The sequence below is a fragment of the Rhamphochromis sp. 'chilingali' genome (assembly GCF_963969265.1).
Source record: "Rhamphochromis sp. 'chilingali' genome assembly, chromosome: 6".
NCBI classification, from domain to species: domain Eukaryota; kingdom Metazoa; phylum Chordata; class Actinopteri; order Cichliformes; family Cichlidae; genus Rhamphochromis; species Rhamphochromis sp. 'chilingali'.
The window spans coordinates 13659423-13686628 of NC_137933.1; the positions used below are offsets into that span (position 1 = coordinate 13659423).

Genomic DNA, 27206 nt, shown 5'->3' on the forward strand with positions numbered 1-27206 from the left:
TCCTGTCGGAGCAAGGGGAGGTGACTGGCGCGCAGACAGGAAACACATGGCACCTCTCTCTTCCCCCCCCCCCTCTCTCTCTGTGTCTTGTCATGCTGGTGTGTAATGGCTCTCTCTCTCTCTGAGTCTCACCCTCTCTCTCTCTCTGCAGCTCAAACATGATCAGAAACAAAAATATCAATTAGGCCCCTGCTGACCCCAGATGGAAAATCATTTTGGCCCTCAGACTCGTGATTATATATTTATTTATTTGCTATTATATATAAATTAAGAAGGAGACATCGTGACATCATCGGAGATATCTGCACAAAGATACCAAAAATAAAGGAAAAATATAACGCCACAGTCGTGACCCTTTTCTGAACCCAGTCAAGGACCCTCTAGGGGGCCTCCACCCGGATCCCATAATGTTGTCGGGGAGGTAATCACCGCTGGTCTTAACAGATCGGGCTCGGTGTGTATTAATGATAAGCTCCGATCTAATCACGCAGATCTTGTATTATTTCCGCCGAAGTTGGAGCTCACCGACAAACCGGAGTGGCACAGTGGAGGGCACCAGGAATGACTAAAGGCCCGGGCTCATCAAGTTACACGGCCATCTGTTCGGCTTCCACGCCGGCCACACAAATCAATCCCAGGCTTTGGCGATTAAAAAAGAAACAGAAAGGGGGGGGGGGGGGGGGGAGTCAGAAAGGAGAAAATGATTTGAAAGACAGAAAGCAGAGAAAGACGCTTGGACCTGGAAGTGACTGTGTTTAGAGTCTTTGCGTGTAATCTGGAGTGAGCTCATGATGATGATGCCTCAGGCTGTCTCACACACACACACACACACACACACACACACACACACACACACACACACACACACACACACACACACACACACACACACACACACACACACGCGGATCAACAGAATATTTGATTCAGTCCTGTAATAACCGGATCGATGGATAATAGTGTCACTGAGATAATGCCATGCCGTTTTAGAGCAATATTTGGAAATCAAGTAAATAATACAAAGTCAGATTTGCTTTCCTACATCAGCCACACTTTTGTCTCAGGACTACACCCTTTCGGAGGCTAAATTAAAGTAAAAAACAAAACACATCTCCTACATCCAGCATTGTGATGTCACATAAAGACGGCCATAAAACATCTCACTCAATACACCTTTAGTCCCAGTTTCACTCACACAGAGAGAGACATGCTGACGCACTATTTCTCATGTTTATTGCTCTCACTAATCAGTATCAGGACTCCATTATTTACACTGTCTAAAAAAAACAGAAGTTCATCTAAAAGTTCACTTGTGGAAGATGAAACATTAACTTATAATCAACAATCAGAGAGGAGTCAGATTTGACTCATTATGTTCGATACAAATAATTTCTCTGATGCTGTTTGAGGAACATTCGCAGAAAAAAGTCAGAAAGGTCTCACAGCTCCTGCGTGACCTGTTCTTTAGATCAGCTCAGATGTTTCCTCTGAAAATGATGACGTGTTAAAAGCCGGTGCTTTGGCTCATTTCACAGACAAACCAGCTGCAGAACATCCCCAGAGTGCCCCGCGCATGACAACTTTACTGGGCACTTATGGAGGGCGAGCAAAGCCCGGCTCTGCCATCGCACCGACCGCTGCACAAACACGCACTGACAGCAGGCAGGAAGCAGAGCAGCTCGTGGCGAATAAAACCGGGACATGCTTCACACTCTCGAGCCGAGTGCCTGCGCGTGGAGAGTGTATGAAGTGTGGCTTGGAGTGCAGAGCGAGTGACGAGCGTGTATGAAGTATCATCAGCCCGCGTGCAGCCTGAGCTCCCCAGCTTTACCTCCCTGCAATATTGATGCTGAACCTGATCCTAAGCGCATCCTCTCCTCTTTCACCATCAAGAGCCCCCCCTCCACACACACACCACCGCCCCACCCCCCAGCAGCCCCCCGCCAATAATTACAATTTTATACTGTAATTATTCCTCTCTTTTTAATTATTTAGACCGCCGACTTGAATGCAGCCATTGTCGCCGCGTATTCCGGGGGAAACGTGAGCTGACGTGGCTGGCTCAGCAGCGAGGGGGGTTTTTAATTAGACATTTCAGCGGTAATTTTAGGCGAGCTCTTACTGCTGGATGGCCTACAAATTAGCGGGCCTCATTGATATGCGCCCAATTGTTTAAACAAACCTTTAACCTGAAATATTAATGCGCCTCAGCTCACCACAGGTGAACTGCTGGGACTATTTGGCCTAAACACAACAGCGTTTTATTATTTATTTATTTATCGACTGGTTGATTTATTGATTGTTCTGTCTAATCATCTTTTGGTTCTCACTTTGTACTCTTGATTTTTTTTCTTTTTGCTAATTTATAACCGGAACATTTGAGACTTTGGCGCAAAAGTCCAGGGGCACGAAACACCACGTGGGCAAATCCTGGTCCTCGGCTCTCTCCTTTTTCTCTTTACTGTCTTCTGTCTTTCTCACACTTATTATCTACTCCAGTTTATTCAGAGTTTAAAGTGGTGACGAAGAATGTAACCTTTCCCACTCTGCACTGGGAGAGTTTCCATCCTCTTTGTTTTGGCTCATTATGATTTTTTTTTGTATTTAGGCGCTTAAAAAGCGTCTCTCTGCTTTATGTCGGGCACTTTGAAATAAAAAAAAATTACACAGACAAAAACCTCGCTTCGTCATCCTCCTTTAAACTCTGTGCTGAAGAAATGTGACAGTGATTTCTATCATTTTCAGCTAGGACACAATTTATGTCTGTTTTTTTTTTCTTTTAAGCTTGATTAATTTTATTGATTTATTGCCTTATTAACAACCTCCCATTTAATCGTCTGTTTTTTCTTTCTTTTTTTTCTTTTTTCTTTACCACTTTTTGCAATGTCCAGTGCAAAAAAGCAAAAAAGCAAATGAAATGTCTGAAGGCTCTTGTCAAAAACACCCACTGTGGGGAAACAAATGTGTCTAAAAAGAAAAAAGAAAAAAAGTGCATTAGAAAAAACTGCAGTGTTCAAACACTGCGGGGTTTTTTCTGCCTTTGTGGGACTGAAGCTGAAGCATATTCATACTTTTATGCTTGAATCCTGTCACGTGATTGAAAGAGATAAATCAAGCCCACCTCAATCAGGACAGATTTAATAAGAGGCCAAATGTTTTATAATTAACAGTTGTATCAGCACCCTATAAAAGCGTGACCCCTATAAATCCCATTTTAGAGACCAATCAATCCTCCTCTCGGACTAAAGGGCCTATTGATCCCTCCCTGCTCGGCTCACTTAAACACTTTCTCCGCATCCTTTTTTTTTGGTTTCCAGTGAAAAGAGCATTTCGATCGCACTTTTTTATTGGAGGAATGAGTGCGGGGAAGCGATGCCTCGAAAATTAAACGGTGACATTTTAATTACAGGACATTGATAAAGGGATCTGGGTACATGGCGGCCACTCATTGTCCCGCCTGATGTGCTAATCAAGTCGGACTGCTCTGGGGAAAAAAGGTCACGGGCCGGTACAAAAGCGGAGAGGCAGCTCGGTGGGATTTTGGGAATATGAAGGTCCGGGAGTGGCAGAAATGAAGACGCATCTCCAAACAAAAGCGCGGTCAATATCCCGGAGAGAGGCCCGCCAGATGAGATCATGGAGCGTCCAAATATTAATCCCAGACATATTATCGCTATAGGTCACACGAAGCAGCAGCCACAGATCATCTGATGCTACAATTTACATGTGACAGAAAGCGTCTGTGACAGGCAGAGCTGCTGCAACACTGCTGGACTGGCTGATCACCGTCAGAGCTCCCTGCAAGCTGAAGACTGCGGAAATACAGTGATGTGACAGCACGTGTGCGTTAGAAGTTCATGTAACATCACAGTTTTAAATACTCCGGAGTTAATCGTTGCATGGGTTGAGCCCATGCAGGTGCAAACAGTGGTTTGGGGCCCTTTGTGGGTCAGGGTGACAACTTTTTACCACTCAGAACAGTATTTATGTGCTCATATCTGAAACAAAAAGTCAAGAGTTCACCAAAGTGTTGAACAGTTCACTGATGTTTCCACCAAATTTTACAGCATTTTAAGGAATAGCTGTGCTGGGAGAATAGTGTAGGAGTCATCAGAGTGTCTGCGATGTGTGCGTCTACACAGCCATCTTCTCTAGACTGTCCATCCAAATGTTGTTGCATATTTCAAGTTGGGACCAGCTAACAATCTGAGACAGCCTTCCCTCAGCCTAATCCCCAGATTTAATGAACGGCTCATTAACATGGCTTACAACTAACAAGGACACTCAGCTGGGATTCATGGTACTGCACTCGTGTCCTTTTGTGTAGGTATTTGCTTATGCAGAGTTAAGGATTATGGGTATGCAACTTACAAAGGTGGGCTCGCGTGCAGGTCTCCAGAGTAGAACATGTCTGACGCAGTAGATCACAGAAGCTTAAAGTTTCACTAGAGTCTGACCAGTATTCTCCGAGGAGTAGTGATTCTTGTGAATTGCAGAGGGACAGATGAGCCATGAGATAAGATTTTCAGTGTTTTGGCTGGATGAGGGTCCGATCATGAATGACACCATGTGTTGGCTGGATGATGATGAGCCGAAAAAGTGAGCCTCAGGAGGAAAGAGAGCAACAAGTGAGTTCATGATGAAGGGGAAAAGATCACAGAGAGTGGCTGCAGTAGACGCTTTTCATTGTTGTTTAACGCTCAGTTTCACTTCAGCTCTATGTACTTTAGAGCTTCGACCTTCTTCTCAGTGTTTGAGTACCCAGAGGGAACTGACACAAGCACAAGGAGAACATACAAATCCCACTCGGAAAGACCAAGCTGGAGTTGGAACCATGAACCTTTTTGCTGGGTGGCAGGAAAACTTAACCACAGCACCACTGTACAAACCCACCACAATGTAAAATGTCAAACAGGTTAAAAATGACACCAGAACTTTAAAGTGCTCTGAAAGACTGACATTGGCAAGTGTTTTTCAGCCATTTCCATCAATTTCATTTCTTATTATTTAATTTCAAAGAGCATAAAAGCCAAGTGTCTGCTGATTTTCAACAGTGCTGTTGGATTACCATTTTAAAGCCTTGAGTTCGGGATTTTGGCAGTTGCTATTGTGGCCTTTTTGAAAACAGATGTCATGAGCAAGGATGTGATGAGAAACTGAGGGTGGAGCACACTTATGCTAGAGCCACAGTAAAGAAAACAGTTGTCCACAGCATGACCAAAATTACTGCGATCAATGAACTTGCAATGAATTTGCCTTTGAAATGATTTCTTTGAAAACGGGGACCAGGTCTGCAATCCCTCACAGTCAGTTTCTGTCCTCAAAGCAGCTTTGTTGCATCAAGATGGTGAAAAATGGCAATAAGGCAGAATCAGTCAGCTATCACTTTGTGACTGAATGGGGTCAAGTTGGCATTTAGGGTATTTGTGATAAAGCTGCAACTAACTGAGATAAAATGTTGAAAATCACATTCTATTCCTATCTCCAAACACATACAATATAGTCACAATAATTACTAGCCTTCAGATATCCAGGCAGAATTTCATAGATGAGAAGCAGAATTTCAAAATTTACCCCTTAAATAGTCACGTAGTTGCTGCAGGAGGGGGATTTAACTGCAATGACATCGATGCTTGGCAACCTGGCTTTAGGAACACAACTAGTTGGCAAGCAGTTGAGTGGATTGCCCCATTGCAGAGATGCATCACAGACTAGCTGCACCCATCAGCGCAGATTGAATCAGATTAGTCAAAAATGCTGGTAATCTGTCTGTGATTATAAATGAGATCCTTTACAAACCTTCACCAGTTTGTCTCAGAGTGATTGTAGTCAGTCTGAGTCGGACTGCAACTGTTTGGTGACAGGTTGCCTCCACCAGGCAATTCACTCAAACACCTTGGGATCGAAAGGGTTGCCTAAAAGTTGAGGGTCCTTTAGGGAACCAGTTGATCTTCCAAACTACTTACAATTGGTCTCCAACAACAAAATAATTTACTGGAATCACTGGGCAACCTTCCAAGTCTTACTAGCTGCCCTGAAGCTGAAGCTATTTATTTGTGACTGAGCTATTTTACAGTAGGGAAATCTCAGATAGTTAAGCACAACATGCTTTATCTTCTGTTTCACTAAATAAGTCCATAGTTTCCAGAACTTGACATCATGTTGTGTTTAACAGGACTTGAAACTAACGACTGAGGCCATGACTTCATCAGGAAAGCATTTACTGACATATCAAATTAAGAAAGAAGTTGTTTTTTTCATTGACTTTTATACAATTTGACTGCTTTAGGCAAACAAAAGATTTGCCCCCTGCTGGACATAAGACAGATTGCAGGTTCAAGGCACTTGCACACTGGCTTCACCTTTCAGCTACTTCCATCATTTATAAAATCTATATCGGCTGTTTGATACTGACCTTTTGTTTGAAAAACATGTTCCACTTATGTTCACTCATCGTTCAACTTAAACAGATAATTGTAATGTGTTACACTTACTATAATTACAAATTCGATTGAGTCCAAAATGCATTTCATGCCTTTAGCAGAGCCTTGACTTGATACCAGAGGACAAGGCCATATCTCCATTAGTCACTGGGTTTTATTTTGGCCACATTAATTCTGATTTTGACTAATTGAATTCAATTGTCCGTGTGAGCCGTGAGAGGAGGTCAAACCCTTTCCCGGAATGCATTTATTTAAAAATGCCATTTATTAATAAAACATGCATGTCTTCTCATCTTTTGTTTCAAGAATCTTTGTTCTATTTTCTAGTCTAGCTACAGTACACAGTATTGAGTATTAGTAGCATTTAGTCAGTATAGTTGTTATTTTAAATTTCTTATCACTGGGCTTATAAAATTCATCACAGTAAAGTGTTTTCCTTTTTTTTTTATTGCTGCATATTTAGAGTTTATTAACTACATTATAAGAAACTTTGAAGTTTCTTCATTGGCACCATGCGTCCCATATTTTAGGACATCTCTCTCATTGATCTTATAGCAATGTGTCCAAGGTTGTTTTTTCTAAAGATACCATTGTAGGTATAGTATCTCTCACCTCCTGAGGATCGGGTAACCTCAATCAGAAAATCATTGTGCTGAGGAAAGATTTCATTAAATGACCAAATTATAGACGGGTTTTAAAATTCTCACTGTCCTTTTCCTTTCTGGGACTTCTTTCAAAGGGCTGTTATACATTCAATACAACACAGCACTGACTGACAGCGTGCTGCTTAGACCTATGTCAGGATATGCTTTCATAGCTCTGCTGCATTACACACAGCTGCATAATTCTTAAATTAAGCTGCCTGCCAATAGTTGTAGAGCTGCTTTGAAACAGAAACTTTTATGAAAAGCATCGTACAAGGTCTCTGACCGAGGAGCAAAGTATCACTTAGATTAAGTGCCACAACAGAGCTGTGAAGGCCACAGCTCTGTTGAGGATATGAATAATCAGACTGTTTATTTAATATAACAGTGACAGCGAAAATAATGCTTATGTGATCTTTACATTAGCTCTTTTTCGTGAGATCATAAGCACTTGATGCTTGTAATGTCATTGTTCAGCTCAATGCAGCAAAAGTCCACAAGGTAAAGCAAAAATTACAATTTTACTTACAAATGTTATAAAACCAGAAGAGATGGCAAACAGGAGGTGCAGGAAGAGACTGAATGCAGAGCAGCAGAGAGGTAAGTCAGGGGAACTTAGGTGTGCAAGCTGGCAGTGGGTGCATAGAGGTCCTGAGGCGGGGGGGTTGTGTTCTGCACTGCAGGGCAGGATGGGAACAGGATGACTGGATAACTCTGTACACGGCAACAGGTTAGCCGCGTGAGGTGGAAGTAGCCTCCTGTGGACAGGTGTGGCATTGCCTGACTCAGGAACAGATTTACAAGCTAAGCTGTGGAGAAGCGCAATTTATCCAAAGCCAAACTTCCTTCTGAAGGACATTTAAAAAGGCAGCTGTCTTTTAAAGCCAGGATTAGGTGGGAAGGTGTTAGCTGAAAGTTGGGGCAGGAAGGAGGTAGTTTGATTGGTTGCTAGCTTAGCAGAAAGTTGGTTGGGGGCCTACTGGGGGCTAGCTAAATTTAGGGATAGCATCAGGGAGAGGGCGGGGTTGCGAAAACATACACATACACATTTCAATTACATATTTAAATAGAGAAAAATATTGTAGTCATTGGACATCTGGATCTGGAATTAACCAAACAGACCGCCTATGTGCTAGCTTGACTGCTCACTGGGCTAATCCCTTTTTACAGAGTTATTAGCTGTTTTAGTAGTTATTGGTGGATTTGAAATTTATATTTCCATATGAATTGAGCCCTTCTGGATTCAGAAACTCTCTGCTTCACTGGCTTTTGTTCCAGTGGTTTTGTTAATTCCCACTGTGGAGATGTACAAGATTTTAAACATGGCAAAAAGATGCAAACACAGTGTCAGGCTGCACGTCTTATTGGCGGTATTCATGTTTTAAAGTCATTTCCTTCGTCAATACTGTCAGTCCAACTCAAGTCTACAGGCAGGATAGCCTTGTAAGACCATTTCTTCTTTCTTTTCTCTAGGGTCAAATAAATGGAAGATATTTTGTCAATAAGTCCTTTATTAATAATAATTTTGTTGTTTTGAATGATTTGGACTTTTTAGAATTGATTTTTATGTGCATTAAGCCTCTAACTGAGGCTTATCTCTGCCTGTTTTTGTATTTTTTTGTATTTATATATCTAGTTCTAACATTCATAACACTTATTTTGCACTTAAAAGCTATGATTTGTTTCATTTACCATCCTTCAAATTGCACTTGAGTTCAGATACACTGTTTAACAGTCAGTACATATCCACCTTCAACCAAACTGCAAAAGAAACAAAAATTCAATAAATTCCCGAGACTGAAAGACTAGAATTAAACCTTTAAATGAAGAAATTATGAAGCGCGACAAGTTAAAACACAGCACAAGTTATACTGTTAAAAACTCATCAGACTGATGTTAAATACACAAGATTGGTTTACTTTTCTAACCTCAATCAAAAAGTAGTTGTTAAAGTAACTGATTCTGTTACTGGTGGACCCTCATCCTCTTTTCCTCAGTGCAAAGCTATCTGAAAACTTTCTCACTAATTCTGTAAACGAGGTGGAGAAACAGTTACCGCATCCAGCCTGATCTTTGAGTTCTATTCCCCGTGTTAATTCTGCTTCGTTTAAACAGTTTCATCCAATTACATTTTCAGTGAGAGTGGAGTCTAACAAAGAACTGCTCCTCCTTCCAAGACATCATCACACCGGCCTGCTCAAAGCATTTCCCACCTTTAACCTGGCAAATTTTAAATAAATTCTCTTTAAAATATGCAGTTATTCACCCCCTGCTAAATTCACCTAATTTGCACCCTGTAATTATACACCAATCTCAAAATTGTCTCATTTATTTGAGGTTCTGGATAAAGCAATGTAATCTCAAACTGTACCTTTCATGAATAATAACACTGTTTGCACTCTTATTTGAGCACTTCATTGAGATAACCTTGTCTACTGTTTCAGTGATCACAGGAGTTGTCTCATCTTCCATTCAATTTTGCCGCTAGTCTTTAGCTCAGAGGTCTGGGAGGGGGTTACTGACTTAAACCCTGACAGGGTTTAAGTTAACTTTGCATCACAATAGAAATGAGGAAACATCTCGTCTGGCACAGTTCAACTGTCAGCAAAGATGGAGGAAAAACAAATCAGATTTTGACCTTTCGTGGCACCAGATGGACACTCAGATAATTAACAGTTTTTTTTGTATTCACTTAGAAACTAAAATAAATGTGTGTACACAATTAGATAGTTTTAATAGTTTTCAGAAGGCTGCGACCACAATTGAAGAAAAAAAAAAGTTGGGATCCTGTATAAAAGGTAAATAAGAAAGGAATGCAATGACTTTTGAATGATTTATTCACAAAATAACAAACGCTTAAACTGAGACTTTTTAATATATCATTAAAAATATTAACTGAATTTGTATTTGATTGGAGCTACGTGTCTTAGAAAAGTTGGAATGAAACTTCAACTTTGCATTATTCATTATCTGCAGTGCATAATATGACAAAAAGGTTCAGAGAATCTGGAGAAATCTCTGCGCGCAAAGGACGAGGCTGAAAATCAGCATCGGACACCTGTGATCTTCAGTCCTTTGTGCATTAAAAACAGGCATTTAGATGACTGCATGGGCTCAGCACTGCGCCATCATAAATGTTAAGGGTTAGACATCCCTGACATATATAGACTGTTATTAAAAAGAAGGGGGATGGTACACAGTGGTCAGCATGGCCCTGTCCCAACCTTTGTTTTTTGAGAATTGTGCTACATCAAATTCACCATGAGATAAATATTATTTAAATGAGATGTTTTTGCTTTTTTTATTGGGAATAAAATATGAGTTTATTGAGTACACTGGAGAGACCAAACAGCCACTTCATAAACGCATGGCACAGCATAAAAGAGCCACCTCCACGGGACAAGACCCAGCTGTCCAGCTGCATCTAAAGGACAACGGTCACTCTTTTAAGGATGCCAATGTTCATATTTTAGAAGAGAAGACAGATGGTTTGAAAGAGGAGTGAAAGAAGCCATCTATGTCCACTGTGAACAACTATCTTTGAACAGAGGCGGTGGCTTACGACACCAACCGTCTGCCATCTATAAACCAGTTTTGAGATCCCTTCCCAGACACCTTAAAGCCCACTTACATCCTGGGCCGTCTGACCTCAGGAAATCACATGATAGGGTTGGGCTAGGTTTCACAATGGGTCCACCTGAAACCTTGGCTGATTGTGACCTACACCCGTTTTCACACCTTGGCTTGTGTGATTAGGTAGGGGATCAATAGGGTGTCCATGTCCCTCTTGCGTACACTCCCATTGGGTTTAAATCTGGGACTCTCCACCATTCGACCTTAGAACTGAAGAAGCTTCTCGGATGAGAGGTGAAACATCTTAAAGAAAACTTAAAGAAGTCTTTCCAAGCTCCTTAGACTATGAGTTTATTGAGATTTTCAAATCATTGCATTCTGTTTTTGACATTTTACACAGCGCCCTAGCTTTTGTTAGAACTGGGGTTGCACATTATAAACAACACATGCCAACTTTACAGTGGCACTGGCAGAAAAGTCCAAGGGTTTGTCCACCTGCAAACATAAAAATGTATAAATGTAGTTGCTGAGATGTTTCACTTTCAGATTTTTCAGGCTGTTAAAAGGAAATACAAATTCTTATGTCATAAAAGGTTTTTGTCTAAGTGAAGACTGCTCTTCGTTCAGTCACTACATGAAGACGACATACCACAGAAATAAAACACACTAACACCACCGGCATTGCATTTATCTGAGCTCTGGGTTGCATTAGTATATTTTAAATTCTGTGACATTCTTGTTTGGAGGTCTTTCATGACCGCATTCTTCAGATCCAGAGTCTTCACATCTAAGCATTTGTATCATTATAAGGCAGAAGTGATGTATTTATGAATGCACTGTACCATAGAAATTTCCCGGCTTTTGTTTTTACTGGTGTGCTTTATGAAAACATTATGAATTAATTAATATTATCGTTCTATCAGGATCAGTTGGAAGTCTTGACTTCTGTCGGCAAACATCCATGTTTTTACTTTTCCTCATCAAATAAACTACAAAGGGATTACAGCAGAGATAAGAACTTTTTGTTTTGGAGGTAATGAAGTTTAACATCAGAAGCAGAAGGTGTGCCGGGTTATCCAAAGGTCTCCTTCGTGAATGTGGTTTTTTTTTTTAAGTTGAGGAAAAGGAAAGTCGAGGATGTCCTTGATGCTTTAAGAGGAAAAATAAAAACGTTATCTAAATACAGTCATTCTGTGGGATTGCGTTTGTCTGCACCGAGCTGCTTTTCCCAGGCTATGGCACAAATTAATAACCAAGAATAAAGCAGATGTTAATTAAAGGTTGACTGAGATTAATTATGAAATGCAAATTATAAATGAACTTAGGAGAGATGGGTGCTTTCAGGTTTGGGTCACTCTATGGCAAGACGTGTAAATGTCAAACTCCTAATGAAGAAAGCCTCATTTTCTTACATACTTTACACCGCGTGAAGAGTTTGGGCCGCGTCCTAAAGACTTTTAATGTCTAGGTATTATAATTGGAATAAAAAACACAATCAGGCCAGTTATGCTTTATCATCTGTTGACAGTTTATTAGGGACGTCAGGCTGTCTAATGGCTCGATCACATTAGAGTAATAATGCGATGACCGGGTCTTTGCATTGCATTGAAATTTTTTTTCTTGCACGTAGTTGCGGTGAACGGCTGGTTGCTCAGAGGTGGAGTTGCATTGCATAGTTTGCCTGGTGGGAGGCAACCTGTCTCCAAACAGCTGTGGTCCAACTCGGAGTGACTGCAGTCACTCTGGGACAGATTGGCAAATAATTGTCGTCCAATTTATAAATACAAGCAGGTTGCCAACAAGTGCTACGTGTCTCTTCTGATTCTATTCTCTTATAAAAGCAAGGTTTCTGAACTTTGTGCATCCTGCACCAAAGCACCAAATCTGCTTTGTAGACAACAACAGACTGCGAGTGATTGCAGGCCTAGTCCCTGAGATGCTCATTGCATGCAGTCGCACTAATTTTCATTGTGCCATGTTGTCCAACCAGGTGACGGTAGCGTGATGAAACAGTCTTGCAGCCTTTGTAAAGGTATGTGTTGAGGTGTTTGCTTAAATTCAACAAGAGACACTCAGTGTACTTAATGTTTCACACATCATGAAGATGGACCACTGCTGTAGCTTTTTAGCTGCACAAATTAACTTTATGATCAGCTTGTTCGTTCATATTTCATAGCCAGACTTGAAAAGATCTACAATTCCTCCACAGAAACAGAAAAGTAAAAAACCAAAAAAAAAAACAAGCTGCCAAAAATAATTGCTGGATAAAAGTCAGAAGGATATTTATATTAAAGCGTTAAATCATCAAAGTACACAGAACTACACCTTTAAACTGATGCACCTCGTTTTTCCTTCAAAATAGAACCCTGACTGAGAAGCAGCAGCCTTCAACAGTCAAATGTCAAGTGCAAATAAAAAGTCTCATGTAGCCAAGTTACCGTTTAAATACATTTTATTTATTATGGCTGGAATATGTGCCAACATGGATAATTACAGAAAGGCCATAGTCAGACAGCAACATCACAGCACGAGTGTCTCTGCTGGGCTCATCACTGACTTTATGTTCTGAAGTTTAGGAGGAAACAAGAGAAACGGAGCGAGAGAGGAGCTTTTTTTTCCCTTCTTCTTAATTTATGACATATTCTTGCTTAAAAGTCTGTGAGACCATTTCTGAATCATCACAGTGCACATCTGTTCAGAAATATGAAATGTTGCCATCTTCATGGTTTCATTTGCTTTGCAAGAAATGCCACAACAATGTTCATGAGCAACAGGGCAGCCTAGTATCACGTGGATGTCCCACCAATGTACAGTATTAAGTGCTGATTTAAAAACAGACTATAATGCAGAGAACATATACTACTCCTTGTGAAACCATTGAAGAATCTCCATTGATGACATTTCAGCAACTGGAACATCTTCATATTATACTTTTCACCACTTACAAGAGTGGTGAGGACTTTAGGAAAATAAATGGCATCTTGCACAGACATTCCTTCTAAAAAACTAAGCTAGACAAAAAACCAACATCAATAACAACAACAATAAACTTGTAAAAGGTTGGACTTCCTTTTGCAGGCTTTTCAGGCAAATAGTGGCAATAAATGATTTATGGTGGGAGGACTCGTGAAGTTCATGATGGTGACAAAATAACTGAGCAGTACTCTGACCGCAGCTGTTTCATATCATTCCTCAACTGTTCTGTCTCAACTGTTTCCATTTAATAAAGGCAGAAAAATGTCTTAAAAAAAGATTTACCTGCTGTAACATAATAATAATAAAAACCACACTGTGATGTCATGTTTTTCATACCAGATCATTTAAACTGATATTAAACATAATTTAAGGTGTGACCACACAAAATTCAAGGGAATCAGAAGAGAGCGCAATCACAACTTCCACTCCATAAACGTCCAGTGTTTGTCTGATGTTCACAGCTGGAACATCGGCTGCGGTACAGCGACTGTACCGAAAGCATGGAGTACATAGCTTACACTGTATTTCAAGACATTTTTGGTTTTTTCTAGAGATGGACTGATCCCATATTACGTATCGGTCCGATACTGACCTAAATTACTGGATCAGATATTGGAGAGAAATAAAAAATGTAATCCGGTCCATTAACTATCACAAAAGCACCTCACAAAACTTGCGACATGGCGTAACCCAGCTCATAACCGTAGCACGTCGGAGGAATATGCGTCACGTGATAGAGCGGCTGTGGCGTGCGAGACCTGGAGGCGGTCTGGTTGAGCATTTGGAGCCTCGCTATGTGCTTCCAAACCGGCATTTAATCTCCGAGAAAGGTATCCCAGAGAAGTAAAGCAAGCATCTCTGAGTGTTTGTAAAGCATTCCCACGGTGAGTTTAACTTAAAATGCAGCAAGATATAAAAAAAAAAAAACGTTTTATTGATTATAAAATATGCTATATCGGATTTATATCGGTATCGACAGATATCGGACATAAAAAAGTGGTATCGTGCCATCTCTAGCTTTTTCATTCTTTTTGTGTGTGAGAAATACTCAAATATGAATATTAATTAAATTGTAGTTTAAATGCACCAGTATGGATTTCTGCACATTTTCACCAAACTTACAAAATCATCAGTCACATGGGTTTAAAAACCTGTTGTACTTGGACTTGTTGTGATTGACCTCAGCTACTCTTATCTCCACATGATGGACTCAAACCTTAAACTGTGCATGTCCACAGCGTTTGTGCTGTGGACACAAACGCCATGAGTGAGAAAGAGCAGTATTAGCCTAATTTTGTTACACGAGGAGGTTCAATCAGACGCAGGTCTCATGCAGGCTGTGCAGCTGCTCTAACGTGGGTGCTGAAATAAAAAGGAGGATTCGTGAATGCCACGCACAGGTAAGCAGCCTGTTCGGAGCTTTGCGGTCGCTAATTGTTTGTCCATTTTTGACATGAAGTGCAAACAGATCAAAACTAAATAACACAGCAACCTTCAGCATTTCCCACATTAAGAACAACACGATTACCCATCTGTGACGCTTCAGTAAACATGTACTTTCAGTTTCTGATCATTCATAAAGGTTGTTGATTTACAACTTAAAGGATGAAACCGCGTTGAACTGATAAAAAAATTAACCACTGGCTCATGTTTTGCTTGTTTTTTCCCATTGCATTTGTTTCCATCGATTCACACGCTGTGCAGGTTGCGCCACTGTAAGCTACGTTCACTGTGAATACGGGGAAGCAATGCAGGTTAATTGCACTTAAGCATTACACATTTCATAAAAACCTTTCTGAAACAATTCATTTTAGTCACTCGGCCTCTTACATTTGCCTCATTCATGAAAAATCAATATAATTCACCGTCTATATTGTCTTTGGTGTCAAGTACACTGCATTAACATTTTCCCTTTACAGCAAAATAAAGCGATCTCTTAGGCAACCCAGTGAAATGTCTAATTCTGAATAATACATGACATTTTATTCTAAAGTAACTTAGTGGTCACAATGTGACTAAAAGAGCATTTTAAACAGTGGTGCTTTATAAGGGGAGATTATGCTTTTAGCTGCATTTTCCTTCAGTCTTAATGGCTTCTAGAATATAGCAGATAACACTCAGCCTCACCAGTTCAGGAAAAACTCTATGCAGATGTTCAACTCCAGGAGCTAAAAGTAAGTACATTTTCGGGGGTAGGGGTGGGGTGTCTTGATATTGCAGTGACAAATCAAGTTTGCTGAGGTAAGAAATTATAGCACTGGAAAAATAGGCACACAGATGGGTAGTTACTCACAGGCAAAAAACCTTAACATTCATGGGAGGGCTGTCAACAGCAAAGCACAAGACGGCTATTTGGGATGCCATCATCGACGCAGAGCGTAACTCTGCCCGCGCCCGAGTCTTGTGCTTTGAAGTTTCTTTTCGTCTCTGATGCTTTAAAATCAGGCGACTTTAATGGTCACTGCTTTTTGGGATTCCCTTGAAATGGAAAGGATCTCCAGGTGCAGACCCGTCGATGCAGAGATTAATATTCAGTTTAAAGGACGCGAGCGCGCTCCTGGGTGTCTGTTACATCAAGAATCGTTCAGATAAAGTAACATCTAGTGATTTCGGTCCATTCATAATAAGGTACTTGTCCAGTGTGCGTGGACGTATTTGACCCTGAATCCTTTGATGTGTGTTTGGGATCAAACGTTCGGGTCCACCACAGTTTGCCGACAGGAAGAAGTCACATGCGTCCCTGAGCCAGCTGAGCTCGCCTCTCCTCCAGACAGCGGCACACCCACATCGACACCACCTCCGCATTTCCATCGTTATACTGTACGATGAAGGGATGATCCTGTATGAAGGAAAAACACAAGCGCTTAATGATTCTATTTAGAATATCTAAGAAAAGGTTGTGGAGAACAAAGCGAGCACATTTAAAGACTCAAAGTTAAATTTTAAAAAATAAAAAGGTATTTGTAAGTAAATAAAGGCTGCTGGGAATCAAAATGAGACAATTAAATTAAGGTTCTAGTAATAATTTACTTTTTTTTTGCAACAAAATTTACTGGATTATATCGTAAATCATACTTTTCACTTTTTTAACAAACATAAAAATAAATACAACATATATGACCTTCATAATAACTGCTATGTGGTAAAAAATGAACTAAAGTGGCTGTAAAAACACAAGTAATGAGCTTTCTCATAAAAAAAAGAAAAGAAAACTCAAATGTTTCCACCCATTCTACAATATTATTTTATTATCAAACAGATTGGAGCCACAAACATTATTACATCTTTATGCGAAGTGTACGGTGTAGCAGCTACTTGCATCTGAGTCATGATTCACAAAATGATAAAATGCAAACAACTTAAACGGGAACATCATAAAACCCTCTTAAATATTAATGTCCAACAGATTTGGTTTTAAAGACAGAACGTTTAAGTAATGGCTTGTCAGAGCATTTCAAACAAATATCTTTTAAGTTTAATGAGCTACGTGAGTCATAACGGGATGTGGGATGAGCTTTGTAATAAAAGACAGCCATGGCAGAAACACAGCCCAATCATGAACGCTCCTTCTGAACACATTTTCCAAAAAAAAAAAAAAAAAAAAAAAGACTAATTCTGAAGCCTTCTTGTGCTTCGGGAAACCCACCAACACGACCCTGTAGCCCATCGAGCCGTCAGACTCCAGCACCATTCACTTGTTACTGCTGCAGGACTTAAACAGAGATGTCACATGTCAGCGGTCCCAGTAACCAGACTCATCTGGAGGACTGTGGACCAGAGGTTGCAGAGGTCACAGAGGGTCAAGAGGTGAGAGGGGAGGAGGCTGCAAATGAGACAAATCAACTCGGACTAACCAGGAATTTTATTTGAGTGTCTAGATGTCCAATTAGGTAAACAGCGCTCTGGCCGGCCGGTTTAAATGAACTTGTCAACACTGATCTCAGTGATTTCCGTCGTGAACAACAAGAAGCTGTCAGTGTTGCACGCCGTTTGGAGGAGTTCAAAGTAAGAAGATCAATCTCAGCAAAAAAACAAAGACACACGCTCAGCTTTTTTTCACGGAGCTACGTCAATGAATCTGGGATAACAGGAGACAATAACGTATATCAGCCAATGATTAACACAAAACAACAGAAAAAAAAGATATATTTAACGTCACTTAAATATAGTACCACTACTGAAGAGTTTGATTTCAGCCATGTTAGCAGCATGTTGTCTGTATAAACATCTATTCACCTTTCAATCCTTCCCCCATAAAGACCACATCTGATGCCCTGAGTACTGTATATATCAATAAAGGCACGATTTGATGAACATTCGAATAGTTTCCGGGTTTCCAAGAGTAACTGCATAGGCAGAGACCACACTCACTAACTTCTGATGGAAACCAAGTCATTTTGTTCAATAAACAGGCCTGAAATATGACAGAAACCAATTTAGAAGTTCAAATTCAAATTCAGAAGAGCTTCAAGGGTTAATCTCAACAGTCTTTACAGGGTTGAAGAGTTAATGCAACTATGATGCTTTCATCTATGTTTCTAAGGGCTGACAAGAGACTTCTGCCCATTCATATATGAGGAAATTAAACAGGATTGATCTCCACCTGTCTCTGTGGCCAACATCAAGTCAAATTGGATTTCTAGCATAAATACCTACACAGGAAAACATGACCCAGTCTGCCTCAAGCATCAGTCCCACAGACTCAGAGGCCTACTGGCACCAATCTGGCAATCACCAACCAAGAGGGATAAACCTGCATTCTCAAGTCATGCACATCTAGAGCCCAGTCAGCAATCCCCTTAGCAACCTTTGGTTGCTAGAGAAAAGTATGAATCCCACAACTGGTTTGCAGCACCCCGATCTGTGACCAATCTCAGATCCAAGAAACAGTGAATACACACCTTTCACTAGTGACCAGGAGCTGCTAAGTGGTTGCCAACGAGTCTCTATGGTTGTGTTATTGAGTCCTTAACTGCACTTTGTGACCATCACAAACCCACAAACTTTGTATCCAAATCTACGTAAAATGTTACATAAACAGAACACATTGCCAGCTACAGTGATTTTATTTTAATCTGCCACTTATTAATTTTGACCTTAAAACATCAAGGTGAGTTCTACCTTCTTTGCCAACCTGAACATTTTTTTTTAAAAATAAAACTTTAACATTTATATTTCCTTGATCTGCAGGGCTGCAGGTCAAAAGCAAAATGCAAATCTTGTCAATATGAAAAGAACATGACTAGTGTGATTCAAATTGGAGGCAGAAAGTGACTCCAAGGTGAGTAATGTTGTTGTCAGCTGTTTCTTCTGGGGTCTTTAATACCCGCCAGCAACACCCAAACTGGTGCAGACAATATAAGATTAGTGATAAAGTAGGACAGGCTGGTCCACTTTTTTCCTCCTGAGAGCCTTCTTGTCTATTTGTGGTTACACGGGGAAATGTGTGACAATTATGTTCATAAAAATAAAAATCACACCGAGGGGGAATAAAGTGATAACTTAAAAAAAAGACAGTATCAGGATTTGTTTGATTTTTGACTTTTCTGCTTTCTCTGCTCGCTGCGGTTTCCTTTGTGAACACTTCAAAGAAAATGGAAACACTTTGCAGTGTGTTTTAATCATGCACAAAATGTAGAGATTGTTAAAGACTAGGGGGGAGTCCCATCAATCCTGTTGTCCTTCTAATGGCCAGCTGGGGTTAACACAGTCTGAGGTTAATTACTCTCATATCATTGTAAGCGTGCGTGTGTGTGTGTGTGTCAGTATGAGACGGGCGGAGTGGACGCTCCTGGGTGCCCCTATGTGCTGAATACCCATCTCATCAATCATTCTTCCTTCCCTCAGTAGAGAGGGAGTGATACAGAAATAAAGAAGGAAGTCCTGAGTAATGTTTTTAAAATCAGGCTCCAACCTCCACTCTAGAAATTAACCCTAAAGGCCAGAGACATCTGCTGGAATTTGACCTCGATGAAGGTACTTCTCACAGTGCTCTTTTAGCCTCTTTTCTGTCATCACATCCCATCACACCCAAGAAATAGATGAATTATGATTAAAATGAGGAAAAAAGAACTGAACAGTGTATACAAGACATCACAGGAAGTCCAGAAAATAAAACTAAACATCAAAAGTTCAAGGAGAGCGAGTAAACTGTTTCCATGGTCAAGTTTGAACCTAAATCTGAATATTTAATCCTACACAAAAAAACAGCTGACAAATGTCCTGATCAGGTCATCCGCCCAACACTGGGCTAACACACACAGAGACAGACAACCACGAACTCCCACATTCACACCTACACCAATTAACCTAACATACATGTCTTTGAACTGGGCACCTAGTGAGAATCTGATGCTTTCCTGAAAACGTTTAAATTTAGAATAAGGAGCAGACCAGCTACCTGAACGCTACTCCCATAGAAGTCGATTATCTTGTTAAAAATTCTACTTCTTTATTACATATGACTCTCGATACTGTAGCTCCTGTTAAAAAGAGACCTTCAAATAGGAAGTACTTGAAACAGATAACGCTTAAGCAGGAGAGGAAATGGCGTATCACAAATTTAGAAGATCATCATTTAGCCTGGAAAATTAATTTGCTGCTTGATAAAAAAAAAAAAAAAAAACCTCTGTAAAGCTAGAACATCTTTGTATTCCTCATTAATTGAAGAAAATAAGAACAACCATAGGTTTCTCTTCAGCGCTGTAGCCAGGCTGACAAAAAGCCATTCATTCTAACATTATGGTACATGCAGTACCACTGATATTTATTTAGAATCTTTTTCTCCAATTGATCTTTCGGAGTTAACTTCAGTAATGACGTCCTCCAAACCATCAACGTGTCTTTTACACCCCATTCCTACAAGACTGCTCAAAGAAATCCTGCCATTAATTAATCCTTCAATCTTAAATATGATCAACCTGTGAACTGAACAATCTGTGAACTCATTGTTTGTTTATTTTATCTTGTGTTTTTTTTTAAATTGTTCTTTGTTTTATCATTGTTCTACGATGTGTCTTATTCTACTATTTACTGTCTTTGGGTTTCTTGAAAGGCGCTTTTAAATAAAATTTCTTCTTCTGATCTATAATAATTGGCCATGTACCACTGTCTTCCAAGCTGGTGTTACTTAAAAAGTCATCTCTTGACCCAGCGGTCTTAGCTAATTATAGACCTATCTCCAACCTTCCTTTCATATCAAAAATCCTTGAAAGAGTAGTTGTAAAACAGACAACAGATCATCTGCAGAGGAATGGTTTATTTGAAGAGTTTCAGTCAGGTTTCGGAGCTCATCACAGCACAGAAACAGCTTGAGTGAAGGTTACAAATGATCTTCTCATGGCCTCTGACAGTGGACTCATCTCTGTGCTTGTCCTGCTAGACCTTAGGCAGCGTTCAATACTGTAAACCAGGGGTGTCAAACTCAAATACACAGTGGGCCAAAATTCAAAACTGGAACAAAGTTGCGGGCTAACATTAATATTTATTGAAAAAAAAAAAAAATCTTCCTCCAGATATAAGAACGAATCTCTTCTTATGGACTCAAACACGTTTTGCTGAAAAACTGAATATGGAACAAGCAAAGCTTAATACTAAACATTATATATATTGCCTGTATACTACCAGTAGGCCAGCTCTAATAGTAATTTGGTATGGCTTTGCGGGCCAAATGTAATTAGGCTGCGGGCCAGAGTTTGACACCTATGCTGTAAACCATAATATTTTTATTATTAGAGCAATTAGAGCATACTGTAGGCATTACAGGTACTGCACTGTAATGGTTTGAATCTATCTAATAGAGCCCAATTTGTGCATGTAAATGGAGAGTCCTCTTCACACAATAAGGTTAATTATGGAGTTCCACAGGGTTCAGTGCTAGGACCAATTCTGTTTACATTATACATGCTCCCCTTAGGCAGCATCATCAGAAGACATAGCATACATTTTCACTGCTATGCAGATGACACCCAACTTTATCTATCCTTGCAGCCAGATAACACACACCAATTAGTTAAACTGCAGGAATGTCTTAAAGACATAAAGACCTGGATGGCCACTAACTTTCTGCTTCTTAATTCAGATAAAACTGAGGTTATTGTACTCGGCCCTAAAAATCTCAGAAATATGATATCTAACCAGATTCTTGGATCATTACCTTGGCCTCCAGTAACACTGTGAGAAATATTGGAGTCATTTTTGACCAGGATATGTTCTTCAATCCACATATTAAACAAATATGTAGGACTGCTTTCTTCCATTTGCACAATATCTCTAAAATTTGAAATATTCTGTCTCAGATTGACGCTGACAAACTAGTCATGCATTTATTACTGCTACGCTGGAGTACTGTGATTTGTTATAATCAGTATGTCCTAAAAACTCCCTGAAAAGCCTTCAGTTCATCCAAAATGCTGCAGAAAGAGTACTGACAGGGACTAGAAAGAGAGAGCATATTTCTCCTGTACTGGCTTTCCTTCATTGGCTTCCTGTGTCCATGTAAATCCCACGTCGCTCTTGGACTGCGGGCTTACATGTGGTTCCTAGAGTATTTTAAAGTAGAACGGGAGGCAGACCCTTCAGCTTTCAGGCCCCTCTTATATGGAACCAGCTTCCAGTTTGGATTTGGGAGACAACTTAAAACTTTCCTTTTTGCTAAAGCATATAGTTAGGGCTGGATCAGGTGACCCTGAATCCTCCCTTAGTTATGCTGCAATAGACGTAGGTTACTGTGGGAATCCCATGACGCATTGAGGTGTTTCTTCTTCAGTCACCTTTATCACTCTTGTGTTAATAGACCTCTCTGCATTGAATCGTACTTGTTATCAATCTCAAGCTCCCTTCCATGGCATGTCTTCTGTCCCGTCTACTTCCCCTCACCCCAACCAGCAGATGGCCGCCCCTCCCTGAGCCTGGTTCTGCTGTAGGTTTCTTCCTGTTAAAAGGAAGTTTTTCCTTCCCACTGTTGCCAAAGCGTTTCTCAAAAGGGGGTCATATGATTTTTGGGATTTTCTCTGTTGTATTATTGTAGAGTCTAACTTACAATATAAAGCTCCTTGAGGCGACTGTTGTTGTGTTTTGGTGCTGTATAAATAACACTGAATTGAACTGAAACCACAAAGACAAAGCAAGAACATGCAAACTTCACACAGACAGGCCCCAGCCCTGCAGCAGGATCCATCATGGATAAGAGTATTGGACCACACCTCTTAACCTTATATTTCAGGTGTTTTCAGTCCCATTGCCACAGGTGTATAAAATCAAACAGGCAGATATGGTTGGGTGCTTGATTGCATCCTTTGAAAATAAGAAGTCTTGTTTTGAAGAGCTTACTGAATTTGAGTGTGTTTACTGTAATAGAAAGTCGCTGCAAATCAATTTGTGAATTTTTTTCCGTTAGACATCCCATGATCGGCTGTATGTTGCGTTATTGCAAAATGGAAGTATTTAGGAACCACAGCAACTCAGACACAAAGTGGCACATCATGTAGCACAAAGCATGTTGCAGGGTGCTGAGGCACATAGTGTGTTAAAGTCAGAAATGCTTGGCATTAACATCAGCACAAATACTGTGCAGCAGGAGCTTCATAGCATGGGTCTCTATGGCTGAGCCGTTACCGTAGGTATGATTTGTATGTGGACCAGAACTTTTGCCCATATAGTCTAGAACCTTCTTCCGGTGAGGGAACAACGTTAACCACTGTACCAACATACTCGTTGGCTTTATTATATTTAAAAACAGCAATAATCCAAAAAATAAGTACTCCGAGTACACTTCACACTGTAAAGCAGGGGAGTCAAACGTACAGCCTGCTGGCTGGATACAATTATATCCTGCCTGCGGATACGTTTGAGTCAGGCAATTGCGATTTAAATGCAAGCGTGTCAGGAAAAAGTGAACAAATGAAAAAGCGAAAATGTAAAACGAGCAGCATCTGGTTGCATTTCAATGACACTGGAGACTCCAAAGCTGAGTGCAGAATTTACAAAATTAGGAGCCGGATAAATGATACATGGTTTTTGTTTTTTGTCCTCCACAGTTTTACATTGTGGTTTCAAACTTGCCCAGGCCTTAAACCTTATGTTCTCCCCAGTCGTATTAAATCTATAAAAATGAGGCTTTTATGGAAACTGAACAAAAATTGCTTCCTTGAAAAAGACTTAAGTTATTGTTCAGTATTGAATATTACATGCAGTAGCATTGTTTAAATGCTGAAGTGCTCAGTCTATTATGAGATATTTCTCATTATCTTAGGCCTAAAGCATCAAAATTAAGTCACTGGCACTTGAGATCATCAGAGGCAGCCTAAATAAATATAATAGCATTTTTGAGTGACTAGACCCCTCCAATCAAATTTAAAGGATCTGAACCAATAGGAACCACAGCAGATAGTCTAATTAAAAAGCCTTTAGTGAGTTCTTTGTCACATGCAGCATATCTATGAGCTGTGAGCAGAAGTAAAAATAAAGCACAAGACTTCAAGAAGTTCAATATAATATTTTTGGAGACAAAATGTTTATTGCCAGACTGCTCACATGCCTAAGAAAATAAACAAACCCTACATTAACCTAATGACCGTTATATCAATCTGGCATATGTCATTTTGAATGTACTGCACGTGCACTTGGTCTGGTGCACTTCTACACGGCTGTCTAATAATTAAAACTCTGCAGCTTAAACGAAGTATGAAACCTGTGAGGGAAGAGTTTCTAAACACAGAGTGAACAAGTGCTTCTTAGTCAGGTCACTGAAGGTGTCTGACTTTCTGCTGTAGCAGAGCATGGACAGAGGTGAGCTGGGGGAAGGACTCATTTAAAAGTTGCATTAATCACCGTCTGGCCATATCAAACTGGGATAATCACCTGCAACTGCTCCGCTCAAAAAGAAATGGCCTACACCCAGGGGAAATACTACCTAACTCTTTAATTGTTTGAAGCCTTTGAAGGGTCTGTTTAATCTAAGATTAATTTATGCGATTTTAAATAACTCAATGTATGATTAATACGCTCAGAAGAAATTAAAAGGAGTTTGAGGCAATTATAACAAGAGACTGGTCATCACCTCATTAGAATAGTGTTGGAAAAAACACTGTGTGTGTGTGTGTGTGTGTGTGTGTGTGTGTGTGTGTGTGTGTGTGTGTGTGAGTGAGTAAGAGAGAAGGGTAAAGAGGTAGGTAGAATAACTGGGACTTTACAGATTTGCATGCTAATCACTAGCTCCCTTTGGAAACTGCCTGGGTGAGTGTATGAATGGCCAGTGTGTGGGCATGTGTGCACCAATTTTAGTTCCCAGAGAAAGCTACACTGTTACAGTGGCATGTGACCTCAAAACACAATAATATACATATTTAATGTTACTGTCAAGAGAACCTGCTGTTCTTCAAATATCCACCAAATAATGTTTAAAAAAAAAAAAAAAAAAAAAAAAGAGTGACAGTGTCAGTCTCATGTCTGAGTTTCCAACTAAGTAACCAAATCAGTAGCCAGGATTCACACTCAGAGCTAGTAACCCGTTAGTGCCGTTAAGTACAACAGGCAGATACAACTGAAGGTGCATGGGAAATGAAGTACTATGACTTACAAACCAGAGTGGTCTCTCTAGGATATTTCTCATACAATCTAATAATAAGAGTCCAGTACAAATCAACATGTTATAATAAAGCACAGGTACTTTCATGAATAAACTGGATTATGAGACATTATATATATATATATATATATATATATATATATATATATATATATATATATATTTATTAGGGGTGCAACGATATTCGTATCGATATTGAACCGTTCGATACAGTGCTTTCGGTTCGGTACGCATATGTATCGAACAATACAACATTTGTAATTTATTTTATCAATTTTCCTTCTGACGATGCTGTCTGTGTGGAGCGCTCAGTGAATCTGCGTTCGACTACTCCGCCTAGGCTGCACTGTCGAGCGCAGATCCACTGAGTGCTCCACACAGACAGCATCGTCAGAAGGAAGAGCGCAGGGCAAGCTAGCGAGACAGAAGTTAAGCTCCCCTTGCAACAAGCAAATTGAACCTCATTCAGATCTGGCGTTTGGAATTATTTTGGTTTTCATGTGACGTATGACCCTGAAGGTAAGCGAGTCATGGACTAAAGTAAAACAGTATGTTGGATGTGCCATGCAATGCTCAATTACATTGGTGTGAACTAGTGTGTTAGCGCAGTTAGCTCGTTAAGGTGTTGGCCGTCTAGCCCCATGCACGGAGCGATCCGCGGTAGCTCGTTAACGGAGATTTGCCGTGTTGTGGCGTTAAGGTCATTTCAACGAGATTAACCTGAAAGCACTAGTGGGAACACAACGAATATGACTGCACATTTACGCCGACATCATCCTAGTGCAAAGACAAAAACAACAAGCATGCTACTAACTTTAGCCGAGTCATTTAGACAGCTGTTAGCACATGATTCTCCTTATGCTGCTGAGAATATAGCCCAGAAGAAGCGGATAGTATAGCTTTTATTTTGGAAAGAGCCATTTCTCTGTAATAAACTCTCTTTTCCAAAGATGATGTGATTCCTCAATCAGATACAGGGCTTGCAATATCGCTAGCCCGACGTCCCGGAGCTAGCGATTTTTTCAGTCGGGCTACCAAAATCTATCTCTTCCCTGCCCGTCGGGCTATTGTAGGAAAAATATATGTCAATGCTTTTGCATTCTTTCGGAAATGTAGCTGGGTAATTATGTCATTGGCATCGGTGAGCCACTGTCAATATGTGACATATTGAAGTCGCGTTTGAATTTGCGCTTGTTTTTTGCTTTCACTTTGCAATCGTGTGAACTGTGTATAGAGAGCGACAGCACTGATCTGTGAGTGATGATAATTTGTGCACCAATTCCTCTGACATCGTCTTATTAATCGTTAGCTTACTATGCAAACATGACAAGTGAAATCTCCCGCAGCAAGCTTAAACATGTGAGAGGTTGATCGCGCAGAGAATCGCTGAGCTTATGTGAGTGCATGTGTAAAAGCATTTCAGTTCTGCTGAGCCAAATAAGACAGGTCAGGGTGAAGAAGTGACAGCCAAAGAAAAGCTTACCACAAAACGGAAAAGTTATGACAAATCAGACTATAAGGCAAAAAGAAAGTGCAGCTTTATGGTTTCATGGACAAAAGAATCTCTGTGGCTGCGATATGACGAGCTAAATAACCAGGGCTGCACATAAGTGGTCCGCAGGTGCGCATTCGCTGTCAAAATAAAAAACACGCACAAGGGTTAGGGTTAAATTTAAAAACTGTACTTTTGAGTTAAAATATATATTTATAATTTTAATAAATGACAAATTAAAAATGCATGAACATTTTTTTATATCGAAAAAATATCGAACCGTGACACCAAAGTATCGAACCGAACCGAACCGTGAATTTTGTGTATCGTTGCACCCCTTATATATATATACATACACACACACACACACACACACACACACACACACACATACACACTGAACAAAAATATAAACGCAACACTTTTGTTTTTGCTCCCATTCCCCATGGGATGGACGTAGAGACCTAAAATTCATTCCAGATACACAATAT

General features: G+C 40.2%; 1 protein-coding gene across 3 annotated transcripts in view; it reads right to left on the reverse strand.

Annotated features, from left to right (window-relative positions):
• Positions 1-13067: 13067 nt before the first annotated feature.
• Positions 13068-27206, reverse strand: part of map2k5 (mitogen-activated protein kinase kinase 5) — a 65329-nt gene continuing 51190 nt past the window's right edge. For 2 of the 3 annotated variants that reach the window (XM_080884523.1, XM_080884522.1), the window contains one exon: positions 13068-16475. In XM_080884523.1, the coding sequence (XP_080740649.1) occupies positions 16365-16475 (111 nt within the window). In that variant the 3' untranslated portion in view covers positions 13068-16364. The remainder of the gene's footprint in view (positions 16476-27206) is intronic. The other variant, XM_080884521.1, reaches the window with a different exon arrangement.